Source organism: Pterocles gutturalis, unplaced genomic scaffold, assembly GCF_000699245.1.
Source record: "Pterocles gutturalis isolate BGI_N339 unplaced genomic scaffold, ASM69924v1 scaffold35369, whole genome shotgun sequence".
NCBI classification, from domain to species: domain Eukaryota; kingdom Metazoa; phylum Chordata; class Aves; order Pterocliformes; family Pteroclidae; genus Pterocles; species Pterocles gutturalis.
Window position 1 is genome coordinate 1 of NW_010129328.1, and position 12,261 is coordinate 12,261.

General features: G+C 37.8%; 1 protein-coding gene across 1 annotated transcript; it reads left to right on the forward strand.

Moving 5' to 3' along the window:
- Positions 1-1,117: 1,117 nt before the first annotated feature.
- Positions 1,118-11,890, forward strand: ASNS (asparagine synthetase (glutamine-hydrolyzing); the record flags this gene model as incomplete). The annotated part of the gene is made up of 10 exons (XM_010079912.1): positions 1,118-1,355; positions 2,197-2,382; positions 2,688-2,789; positions 4,891-5,018; positions 5,799-5,925; positions 7,291-7,397; positions 7,731-7,831; positions 9,521-9,602; positions 9,858-10,013; positions 11,399-11,890. Coding segments are annotated over 10 exons (1,437 nt in total), but the record flags the coding sequence as incomplete, so codon positions are not given.
- Between the last annotated feature and the right edge of the window lie 371 nt (positions 11,891-12,261).

Consider the following 12,261-nt stretch of genomic DNA (forward strand, 5'->3'; position numbering starts at 1 on the left):
AGCAGTTGTTGTGGTGTTTGACTGCCAGCAAGGGTCAAAACTATGACATATGCAAAAATTGCATTGCCATTAGCAGAAATTTGTTCCATTGTTCTCACTACATTTTTTATCCTCTTTATTTATAATGAGATTTTTCTTTCAGGCTTATGTCTGAAACCTACCTGGGAAGGGATCATTGGTGAGACAGGCATCTGGTTTAGGGCAATGACTCAGTTATTTTAATATTGACTCAATTTGATCCAAGACTTTGCCCCATAAAAAACAACTAAAACCAAGTAATTTAAGTTCAAATGCTCAAGCGCTGGGTTTATAGAGTTTCTTGGCTTTTGGTGTTTTATTGAAACCCTTTCTTTCCCCTATCTGGTAGATATTGAAAGGACTTCAAGACTAGCAGCACAAGAACATGAAGAATATTTGGTCTGACTTAAGTCTGACAGCTAATTTCTTCCTCCCCCACTCCATCTGCACAGGCAGAGTGAAAAGGTTACTTTGAGGCATGGAGAAAGATGAGGCAGGAGGAAATTCTCTGTGCTTAAAAAAAATAAACAGTGAGGAATTGTGGTGACTGCATAGGTAAACCAAAGTTTATTTACGAAGTACTTTTCTCTGCAGAGATGTTACCAGTGTCTGTGGGGGTGGCTTACATAAATATCATTATTATCTGATAAGAAAGTGGCACCCAGTGGTTCGAGAGTACAAAAAATTATGTCTTTGTTTCTGGTCCTGTTTTGAGTTGGATTTTTAGAAGCAGTGGCTGCCTGCTTCTGCAATTTGCCTGTGGGAGATGGGGAGGCTAGTGCTTCTGAAGACCAGGGTCATGGATTTGCAGCTTGACATTCTCAGATAGAAATGTGTCCCTGAAAACTTGCCATGATGTGAATTGCTTAAGACTGCACAGTCAGTCTGCATTGTCTGAGAGACGATCCAGGATAATATTCTGAATACAAAAGTGTAATTTCCCTCATTGGTGGAAATGCTTATGTAACTTTTGAATGGTGATTTTACAAAAAAACCTTAGTTTTCTTATTAAGCAGTTAGATGACTGACGTCATTTTTTCAGTTACTAAGAAGTCAATGTTTGCAAATGCTTATTCATGTTCTTTGTATTTTTTCTTAGTTGCAGAAGCAATTTGGATTTGAATATCAAACGTTAGTGGATGGTGAGGTTATCCTTCATCTTTACAACAGAGGAGGAATAGAACAAACAGCATCCATGCTAGATGGTGTATTTGCTTTCATCCTTCTGGACACTGCAAACAGAAAAGTGTTTCTGGCAAGAGATACCTATGGAGTCAGACCACTGTTTAAGGTGCTGACTGATGATGGATTTTTGGGTGTCTGTTCTGAGGCAAAAGGTAAAAACAGTTGTGTTTAGTGCCTAAGTAGTCTTAGGTGTTGTTGTTGGAGGCAAACTTCTTTGTCAGGCTTTTCTTCTAAGTGTGAAGAGAAAGTGAACTGTAAGTTCAGTAAAAAATTAACTGTATTAGTAGTATAAGAACTATACATCATTAAAACAAAAACCACAGGCAGTAAACCTCTAAGACGTTTAATTGTCCTAAATATCTGTGAAATAACTTGCTTATTTAATTGTGTAATTCATTGTGTTCTGGAATCATAGCAATATAGAACCCAAGATGTTTTGTGTTACCCCAAAGTTAAATGTAGTCTACAGAGTTAGGCTAGATCTATGTTACGATAAATTATATTGAATTTGATCCTGGTGTTCTATGGTGAACTGGGAAATAATGCCACAAGAACTGTTAATCTGTAAAAGTCAAGAATTTTAAAACCCTACTGAAATTTTCTGCAGCATTGGATAGTTTTCTGGTGACACTTATTTTATTTGATGATGATTTTTTACATTTGAGATGACACATCCACTACTTTTTGTTTGTTTTAAGAGATTCTCTCTAGTCTTGACACTTGCATAGACAAATCCAAACTTGCTGACTTCCTTTCTCTGCTATCTGCCTTAGCTTGAGATGGCTCAGATCAGTATGTGTGCAACTTGCCAGAAGCAGAATCATGCTCTAGTCAGGGCAGACTCCCACTAAAAAGTGCTTTTCTAACACCAAATTTAGGAACTGGAAAAAATATTTGTATATAGTTTTAGTACAGATGCTGTTGAGTGAGGTATAACTTGACCATCCTAGGTTAAAAACTCTTGACTTTTTTTTTTTCCCATTTTATCTGTAGGACTTATCAACTTAAAGCATTCAACATCCTTATGTCCTAAAGTGGAACCATTTCTTCCGGGTCATTATGAAGTGTTGGATTTAAAGCCCTCTGGCAAGGTTGCATCAGTGGAATTAGTAAAATTTCATAGCTGTAAAGATGAACCACTCCATGCTGCATGTGATACAGTGGAAACTCTGCCTCCAGGTAGTACAGCAAAGAATTTGCTACTTATTCTTATTAAAAAGTGAAAAAATTATAATCTTGGAATATAACATTTACACTGATTTGCTTTAAAAAGTGCCATTTAAAAAAAAAAAAACAAACCTTGAAGAACCTTTATAACGTAGAAACTTGAGAATTGTTTTTGTAGGCAGTCATGTACAAAGACGAACTTGCATGCCCTCATTATCAAAGGAAATTCAGACAAATATCTTTGTTTCCTAATAGCATAATCCAGCAAAGTCTAAGTAACACTTGGATTTTTTTCTCTTCTTTTCTTTTCTGGACAGGCTTTGATCTTGAAACAGTGAAAAGCAACATCCGTATGCTGTTTGAAAATGCTGTTAAAAAACGTTTGATGGCTCACCGAAGGATTGGTTGTCTTTTGTCAGGTAAGTAGCAAGAATCACAATGATTTTATATCTTTTTTCTCTTTTGCCCGTCCTCTGCTATTTAGAGGAAAGTGTACTGGCTGTTCTGCTGTGATGTACCTGAAGTGATCTGAATCTTCATTTGCTTTTTAGAACAGATAACTTGCTAGTTTGTGATAAAGTTTTCCGGTTTACAAGTATCTTGAAAGTCTTAAGCTTTTAAAGTTTGGTCTGGGATGTTTGCTTGTTGACACACTGACCATTTTTAACTAAGAGGAAAGAATATAATATTCTTATTGAAAAATCACCCAACATACTCTTTAAAGATTTATTCTTAGGTTGGTGTCTAAAAAGGAAACGTAATTATTACATTCGCTTTACACAGATTTAGCATAGAAAAAAGCGTGTTTTAGATAGCAGGAGGAAGTGATTTCTTGTCACCTTCTTTGCTTTAGCCTCCATCCTAGACTGCCCTTGATTTACCAATTACAGGGGAGCATCTGGACCGAAATTATTGGCCACAGTCTTTTTCAGGTGAGGTAATAGCTTGTGGTACAGGAAGTTGTTCACTGATTTAGCTCATTAAGTGTTGTGATCTGGTTGGTCAGTGTCCCAGAGGTAAGGCTTTGTAGCCATGGGACCGACATCTTATTTACTGTGTTTTTGTAGCACTTTGTACTTGTGGTTAGAGTTCTGATACACTGTTCATGCATGCATTGAACATCAGTAGTTACACTCATTTTTCATGAACCCTGTTAAATGTGCATTTGAATGAGAGAGAACTGACTAGGAGATACTGCTGGACCACTTCCGTACTGTGGCATATTAAAAAGTAGGAGGGAGGTAAATGAAACAGGGAGATATGCAGAGTTGGAAGATGCCAGCCTCAGTGAAAAGCCTGTTCAAACTCCAAATTTCAGATTCCAAATTGGAAGGCTGTCAGCAGCTCCTCAGATGCACATGCAGAATGTATTAAGTAAAAACAAAGTGCCTGTCTTGGTATAGTACCAGAGTATCTCAATGCTTCACAATTTTGAGTATGCTTGGAGGACCACAGTTGGAGAAGTGCTTTTGTTGCTAGTCACGGGGGGAGTTCTGCAACTTAACAGTGGAAACTCAGGTTTTGATTTCACTGATTTCTGCATCCTAAGTACCCAGTTTGATATTTGTGCTCTCCTTTTCTCAGACTCTGCATGTACTTTCTACAGAATGAGATTTTATTTTTACCAGGTAGCATGCCCACAAAGGGGATCAGGGTGGGAAAGGATGCTAGTACACTCAGCTGAAAAAACATATGCAGACTGTAGGAAACAAAGAGAGAAGGATTTTGCCTCATGCTGGTCAGAACTGCAGGCAGGTGTGGGAGAACAGGTACTGTATTCTTCTCAGTACTTTAAAGGGGATCAGCAAGTAGAACTAGTCAAGGATTAGCAGGACTAGCTCACGAGAATAAGAAGGTGGGACCTTGGAGTACATCTGGGCACCTTGTGCATCTCTTGGTTTTATTTTTTATTTGTTTCCCAAACTCTTCAAATCTTTTCACAGTCCTCCTCTGAGAAGAAGAGGAAAACCAAGAATGTCACTACTGAACTTTTTCACTTTGAAGTGATGTTAAAAAATGAATTCCACTCAAAATGTGTGAAACACACTTTTAAAAAATGATTGCAAAAGAGTGGAATCCTTACACTAAGCATTCTGTTCTTAATTCTTTTTTTATTCAAACAGCAAACCAAAAAAAAAAATTATGTAGTTCTGTCAGTAGAGTATCAAATGTGTAGGCAGGAAGAGGACAGAGAGCAGTTTTGAAATGGAAAATAAATCCCATTATAGCCGAGTTGAGAAGGGGCATGTTCTCTAGTGGCTTCAGAACACTTTCTGTCTATCTTGAAGAAGGATTTCTACTGATGCTTCTGACACCAAAAGTACTAACAACTGTTGCTGAAGATGTTCCACTGAAGTTGCTTGACTCGTTAGTAAATGTGCACTGTACAAGAAGTTCCGTGGATTCCCACAGCTTAAAAATGAAGCCCACTCATGAGATTCCGCCATCTAGATTCAGTGTCCTTAAGGGGAAACAAAAAACAAGACAAACACTTAACCAAATAATTTGTTTTGTTGGCAGGGGGCTTAGATTCCAGCTTGGTTGCAGCTGTTCTTCTGAAACTGATGAAAGAAATCAACATCAGTTATCCATTACAAACCTTTGCAATTGGAATGGAAAACAGTCCTGACTTGCTGGCTGCCAGAAAGGTATAGTAAGTGTTTCTTTTAGTTTGTTTAGAGCTGCTGAATGCTAAACGGTGTATATTAATGGTGCAAACTTCATCGTATTGTATTAATAGTAATACTGAATGTTCATGTATTGCTGTGATGTAAACCAGTTTGCAGTAAATCATTTAGTACAACATTTTCTGCTTAGTTAAACCTTACAAAAGAGATAATTGAGCCTTACCTGTTTTCTCTTGCATTTGGAAGACTTTCATGACAGAATTACATTGCTTTGTTACCAAAAGGATGGTACTTTGGAGTTGTCTCAATTCTGCATCTGGGTTTCAGGGTAAATCTCCATGCTATGGTTCCTATGCTATGGAATTTATATATATGTTAAATGTTATAAATTAATTGTCAATTTACTAAATTAAGAGCCTTGTACAAACTGTTTGGCATCTGGGGCACCCTTTAGGTATCCGGTCTGTCATGGCTTCTGAGACACTTTTTCTTTGCAGGGCAAATACCTAAGAGTATTTAGAGCCTCTACAGATTCTGTTATGCTTTGGGCAAGTAGCTGGATGGTCTGTTGTAGTTGTGATTGAACACGGTAATTAGGGAGACTATGTTCCCTCTGGTGAATGTACCACTGCAAGTCAGAGGGGCTGCTACAATATCATCTTTTGGCCTAATGTCGTATAATTCTCACTGTGGCAGAAGGGAGCTGGTGTTTTCACTCAGTTTGTGTGTTTTAAACACAATGTATGTTTAAAAAATGTTTTAACTGAAAAGCAGTATGTTATTGTGGCCTTTTACAAACAGGTGGCAGCACATATAGGCAGTGAACATCATGAAGTAATATTTAATTCTGAAGAGGGAATTCAGGCAATAGAAGAGGTTATCTTCTCCTTGGAAACCTACGATATAACAACAGTAAGAGCTTCAATTGGTAAGATTTTTTTTAATAGCAATCTTTGCTTTATGTTGTCTGAATAAAATTTTATGCAAAATTGTTTAGTTATCTGCTAGATCCTTTAGCTGTCACAGAACCTGGGAACTGGGACTCCCAGGTTCTCCTGCCTGGTCTTGTCTCTGATACCACACCGAGACAAAATGAGTTACTAGTTTCAAAGTCACCAACTGTAGAAAACAACTGGCAAGAGCTGTTCCTGAAGCTTTGGGATGAAAAACAAAAGTTATATGAAGAAGAAACATTAGATCTACAGGTCTAGGTTTTCTGCTCTGGTAAGTATGAACATTGGAGGAAGGGGGAAAATTTACAGGTTATCCGAGTACTGAATTTTATGATTGCAAAGCAGTTATGATTACCCTATTCCTTGCATAATTTTAATACTAAAATGAAGTATTTCTTGTGATGCTCTTGTAACACATGTGCACTCAAACCAGGTAGACTTCTTATAATGTATGTTTGATTCGGAGAAATTAAGGAAGTCACTGGCAGCTTTTTACAAAGGGTTGCCAGCCTGATAAGAATTAAAAACTCTAATCCAGTTTGACCTTCTGTGTAATGCCAGCTATGTCGTTTTACCCGGTTAATCTTGTGTCATCCTAAAACATTGTAAGAAAGTTAATAAGCCAAATAGGTAACACAGTTTTGAAAACCCAGTTCCCTGAGTGGAATTTGTTATGTGAAGATAGGACTTTGCAATGTGAAATACTGGAAGTGTTGCTTTAAAAAATAAAGCCAACTTTTCTTTGTGATTGCTGCTTAGTGTGACAAATAATGAACTAGGTCTTTTTCTTTAGATCTGTAATACTGTTGTTATAAAAGCATATTGTTTGGAAGGATGTAATGAGGGGAAGGCATAATTCTGATTAATAAATAATTCTTTAAAAAAATGAAAAAAGGGCTTAATCCAGTTCAACCCACAGTGGCAGAGAGTTAAGCAGAAACTTTTGCTGTTAGTTTTTTTCTTCAAAGCTAAAAGGTTTGTTCAGGACTGTGCTGGAATTAATCATGTGCTAAATTTCAAACTGAGTCAGAACAATTCCTCTATGTGTTCCCACAGAAACCCTCCAGCATTCCCAGGATCACAGACACACACATCGTTCTGATATTTTGAGGGATAAATGTAAGAACACAGTTTAGATGTATTTGCAGCAGCTGTTTGTGTGGCTGTTGACAGCTTTGAGTAACAGAGATGTTATTTTAGTGCATTGCAGTTGTTTGCTACAGAAGAAAGTAGTGTTGGAGAGAAACTTCTAAAATGCTAAATTTAAAACTGTACTAGCTGTATATAGCATGATACCTGTAGCTGTATTTTAATAACCTAATACTTTTTTTTTCTTTAAGGTATGTATCTTGTCTCCAAATATATACGGAAGAAAACGGACAGTGTGGTCATTTTTTCAGGAGAGGGATCAGATGAGCTGACACAAGGATATATATATTTCCATAAGGTAAATATATTCCCTATACATAAAGCCATGGAGCTGCTTTTTCTCCCCTTCAAATCTCTGAGATTCAAGGTGTGATGTTTGAGAGTTGTCACAGCTGTATATTTGTTGAGACTTTCTCCTGAGGTAGCATAAAATCCAAAGGATTTAATTTAATCACCTAAAAAGTAACTTTTTAAACTTAAGAAATTCCTGAGACTGTTATTTCTTGTATGTGGTCTTCGCTAGTTCGGAGATCACTCGGTGATCACTAAAACTCAAACACAGGACAGCAAGTAATGGTTCCCTCGGTGCAGCTGTGTGATCTGTGTGCTACATGCGTATGTCTGGTTACAGGCACCGTCTCCCGAAGAAGCTGCAGAAGAGAGTGAGAGGCTTCTGAAGGAGCTCTACCTGTTTGATGTACTTCGTGCAGACAGGACTACTGCAGCACACGGGTAAAACAGCCTTTTGGAGGCTGAGGACTCGTGATTTAAAAGCCTAAGAAGATCTTTAAAGTTCTGCTGTTGAGGAAGTTACAACAGCTAACTGTTGACTTCTTGTTACTGTTTGAATTATGAAGTGATTCAGAATATTGTGATGCAAGATAATTTTATTCCTATTGTCTGGGTCTGAACTATTCTAAGATGATCATCAGCCTTCTCAGTAGTAGTAGCAAATGGGGTGCACTCCATACTCTCTACTTGAGCTCTGTATCATAATGTAACTTGAGACACCACCTGCTTTGGCAGAACAGGCATTGCTAATGTTCCAGGCATGTACTTGTGCTCTGAATGGGTGGGAAGCACGGCATGAGCACTAGCAGTCTCCAAGGCAGGCAAAACTGGTCTTCAGAGTCATCATCAATCATTTCTTTTCTAAACGCTACTAGACAAACTTGCTATTGTGATTGCTATGGAGAATGTTTTACCAAATAAAGTTTTAGCGAATGAGCGAAGATAGTGGACTTGGGGGCTGTTTCTGAACAGTAAGAGGAGTAATGAAACTGTGTATCTAGATGTATCTGCTTACAGTACCTCTTGGTTAATTGCATCTGCTTAGGGTAGCTCTTATTGGGGGTTTGTATCCTGAGATGAAACTGAAGTTGTAGCCTGAAGGAGTTCGAGCAACAGCAAACCGCACTGCAAAATTTAATCTGGTCTTCTCTGACTGTAGGGCTCACTGTATTGCTAGCTGATGCAGGAAATCTTTTGTCTGGGATTGTACTGGCCTTTATAGAAGCAGTGAATTAGAAATATAGATACACAGAGTTAAGGAGGGAAGGCAAAGTTGTATTTGACTTTGGGTTTTTTGAGGGTTAGACAAAGAAGAATCTTGAATCTGATAATCTCCATGTGCATGAAGAATTAAAAAAAGTACCAAAAGAGAAAAGCGTGTGCATTGTGTTGGGTAGCTGACTGTAATAAAAATGTTAGGGTATGGTCTGTGTGACTGATACCTTAAAGAATCACCAAATTGTACACTGCAGAAAATAGCATTACTAAAGTAATACATTAATTAAAAGGACAATATTTTTGGGAAGCTAGTTATTGATGGAAAAAGATGGTACCTTTGGCAAAGCGAATAACTTGCCTATCAGGAAACTTGTGTCATATATCGATCCTGACAAAAAATAACTTGCTGAGTTTTTTATAACTTATGTTTATCTTTCCTATATAAAACATGGGCAGGGTGCAGGAGACCTGCTATTTGCCTCATAATTTGTTTTGTGCTGATAAGTTTGGCCATGTATTCAGTGGTATCTTTACAAATGCTGATGCAAATCCCAGTGAGCAACTTGGTAGTTCTCTGGAGGCAACAGGATTTTTTCTCAATGTGTTTTCCTTATATGGTTGTCACAAATCCTGCAGGTCTTTAAATTCATTGTACTGGAAGCTGTCCAGCAGATGGCATAATAAATCAAGATCTTTATTTAATCTGTGCAGACCATATACTTAACTTTCCAAATTGATTAATTAAATGTAGCTAGTCATAAATATGCAAGTGAAATTTCTTCTAAGTAAAAGTAGAAAACCTTGGTTTTATGTGGAAGACAGGGAAGGCTTTGTAAGTATTTGTAAGGAATTTGTAAGTAGATGACTTCCTGGATTAATTCGGTATCTGTTCTATTTATTTCCCCTATTTAGTCTTGAACTGAGAGTCCCATTTTTGGATCATCGGTTTACTTCTTATTATTTATCTCTACCAGCAGAACTGCGAATCCCAAAGGTATGTAAAACCAGGGTTGGACCCAAGTGTAAGCTTACGAATTCACTGATATGTGTTCCATGCATCACCAAATTGCTGAATTCAATGGCTAAGTCCTCTACCCGAAGTCAAGCATGCTCTTAAATATTTTTCTGGATTGTTGGACTCTGGGAACCCTTTTCTGATCAGACTTTCTGAAAATAGACCTTAAGTGTTTAAAGCCAGATCTTTGCATTATAGTTCCTGAGACTCATAACATTGTTGTTCTGCAAACAGAATGGAATTGAAAAATACCTTTTAAGACAGTCCTTTGAAGATTCCAACTTGCTTCCCAAAGAAATACTCTGGAGACCCAAAGAAGCTTTCAGTGATGGTATAGCATCAGTAAAGAAATCCTGGTTTTCTATTCTTCAGGACTATATTGATCAACAGGTACAATACCACTTCTATTTTCTTTTTTTTGTCTTTCACATTTCCAGGAATTAGGTGTAGCTGCCAAGGTGAGGCAGTCACATGCTTAGTTGGGACAGTAAATCTAGGTATGACAGTAACTTGAGCTTCATGGTGCAGGAGCAAGATAAACCTTAATCAGTGGTCTTCTAGCTATCTGAGTTGGTTAAAAGCATTTGAAATCCTAGATACAAAATATGCTAGAGCCTGATAGAAATTATTGTGTAAGGAAATTAACATTATTTAAGTATCTGGATTGCAAATTAGATTGTGAGACAGCAAACAGTTTCTGGGTTACACACAAAGCAGCTGCTTCAAATGAAGGCACTTGCATGAGCTTTCTTTGCAGCTGAGTAACAGCATAATAACTTTACAGTATCCTTTCTTGTTTATGTCATCCATTTTCTCGCAGACATGCCTAGCTAAGCCCTTTTGCTTTTTAAAGCCTCTGTTTGCGTTGCTAACCAATGAAGACTTACAGCCTTTTGGCTTCGGACAAAGGATGATAATCTCTGGTGTACAGAGGTAGTTTAATAATCGAGTGGAAGGAATAACATCCAGTTTACACCAGAGCTCTGTTATATAGAAATGTGTGTAGTCAAGCCAGTGGGTGGATACTTGTCTGTCCTACCACCAAACTGCTTGTTTCCCATTTTCTTTCTTAATATCCACAGGCAAGAAAGTGGTTGGGTCAGGCAACAGTGTTGTGCTGCCTGTACTGAGCCTGGATTGGTGCAGTAGGGGCAAATTTATTTCATGGCTGTGAGGAGTTAGGCAGCATGCTGGCAGTGGACGGTAGTCGATTTAGAAGTTGGCTCAGTTGGTGCAAGTATTCATCCTCCCTTTCTTAGCCAACTTAGCAACTGCAGATGTCTTTGCCTCTGCATCCCAGGTCTTTTGTTGCTAAGAGCTTGGTTATACAAGCAGAGTCAACAGCTCTCTCTCAGCTGAAACAAACAAACAAACAAAAAAACCCAAAAAAACCCATGAAGCCACTTACATGTCAAAAAGACTGCTTTAAGTTGTTCTGGTTGAGTCACAGCGAAGAGAAGGATAGGAAAAAGGTTTTTGCTAGCTTACTGACAAAGATGATTGTAACTCAAAGAGAAATGGGTTTCACGTATAATGCAGAGAGAAATATTGACAGCACTGTAAATATTATTACATATTCATAAAGATCAAGGGAGCCTATGACAAAAATTCAGCTGTCGGAAACCTCTGCCTCTAGAACAGACTACTTTTTTTTTTTTAAAAAAAAAACCTATTCAGTGGTTGGTGAATCCTTCTATGTCTTTAACTTGCAGCAAATTGACTTGTAAAAGTTAAATGTATTTGCAGATCAATCTGTGTTTTGGTTATGTCTATAGGTTGATGACCTTCTCCTGGAAAAGGCAGCGGAGAAATATCCTTTCAACCCTCCTAAAACAAAAGAAAGTTATTACTACCGCCAGATCTTTGAAAAGCACTACCCAGGGCAAGGCAACTGGCTGCCCCACCACTGGATGCCAAGATGGGTTAAAGCTACTGATCCTTCTGCTCGCACATTGAAACATTACAAGTCAGCTACCCAAGAATAGGCTGTTGAAATAATCTCCCAAATAGAAGTGCTGCAAGCAATTTGCACACACTCTGCTTAAAAAAAGCAAATTATGCAAACCTAAAGCTTAAATGGTCTTTAAGATACATTTTGACAAAGCTGTTGGAAATAATAGCTTTCTGTGGTTAATGTACTATTAAAAATTCACCCTGCTGTACCAAAACATTGTAACTCATGCGAAAATACTTCATGGACAAGGAACTACCTTATTTGGCAGCTCTATTCCGTATGTGTGACCTCAATTATATTAATTTGCCTTGCAGTCATTTAATATATGTTAATGTAAGCTCTGTTTTTGAGGATACAAACTGCTGCGGGCCCTCTGAGCAAAGGAGAATTTGACCCTAGCTATTTAGTGATTTGTGTTGCTCACTGTGGGATTTGGATAGTCTGTCTATATTATTCTATTCTGAATGTCTTTCTGAGCATTCCTGAGAAGCTTGCTCTGGTTTTCAAAAGGTATTTAGATAGTCATAGCTATGCAGAGAGCTTACTAGAGTTTATAATAGTGGTGGTGCTGGATGATAATTAAATCAGTGGGAATCTTATTCGTTACTATAAAGCCACCAGTTGGCTATTTTGAGTCTTGTAAATATACCAGCAGTCTAAAGATATTGTGACTGTTATCAAAGA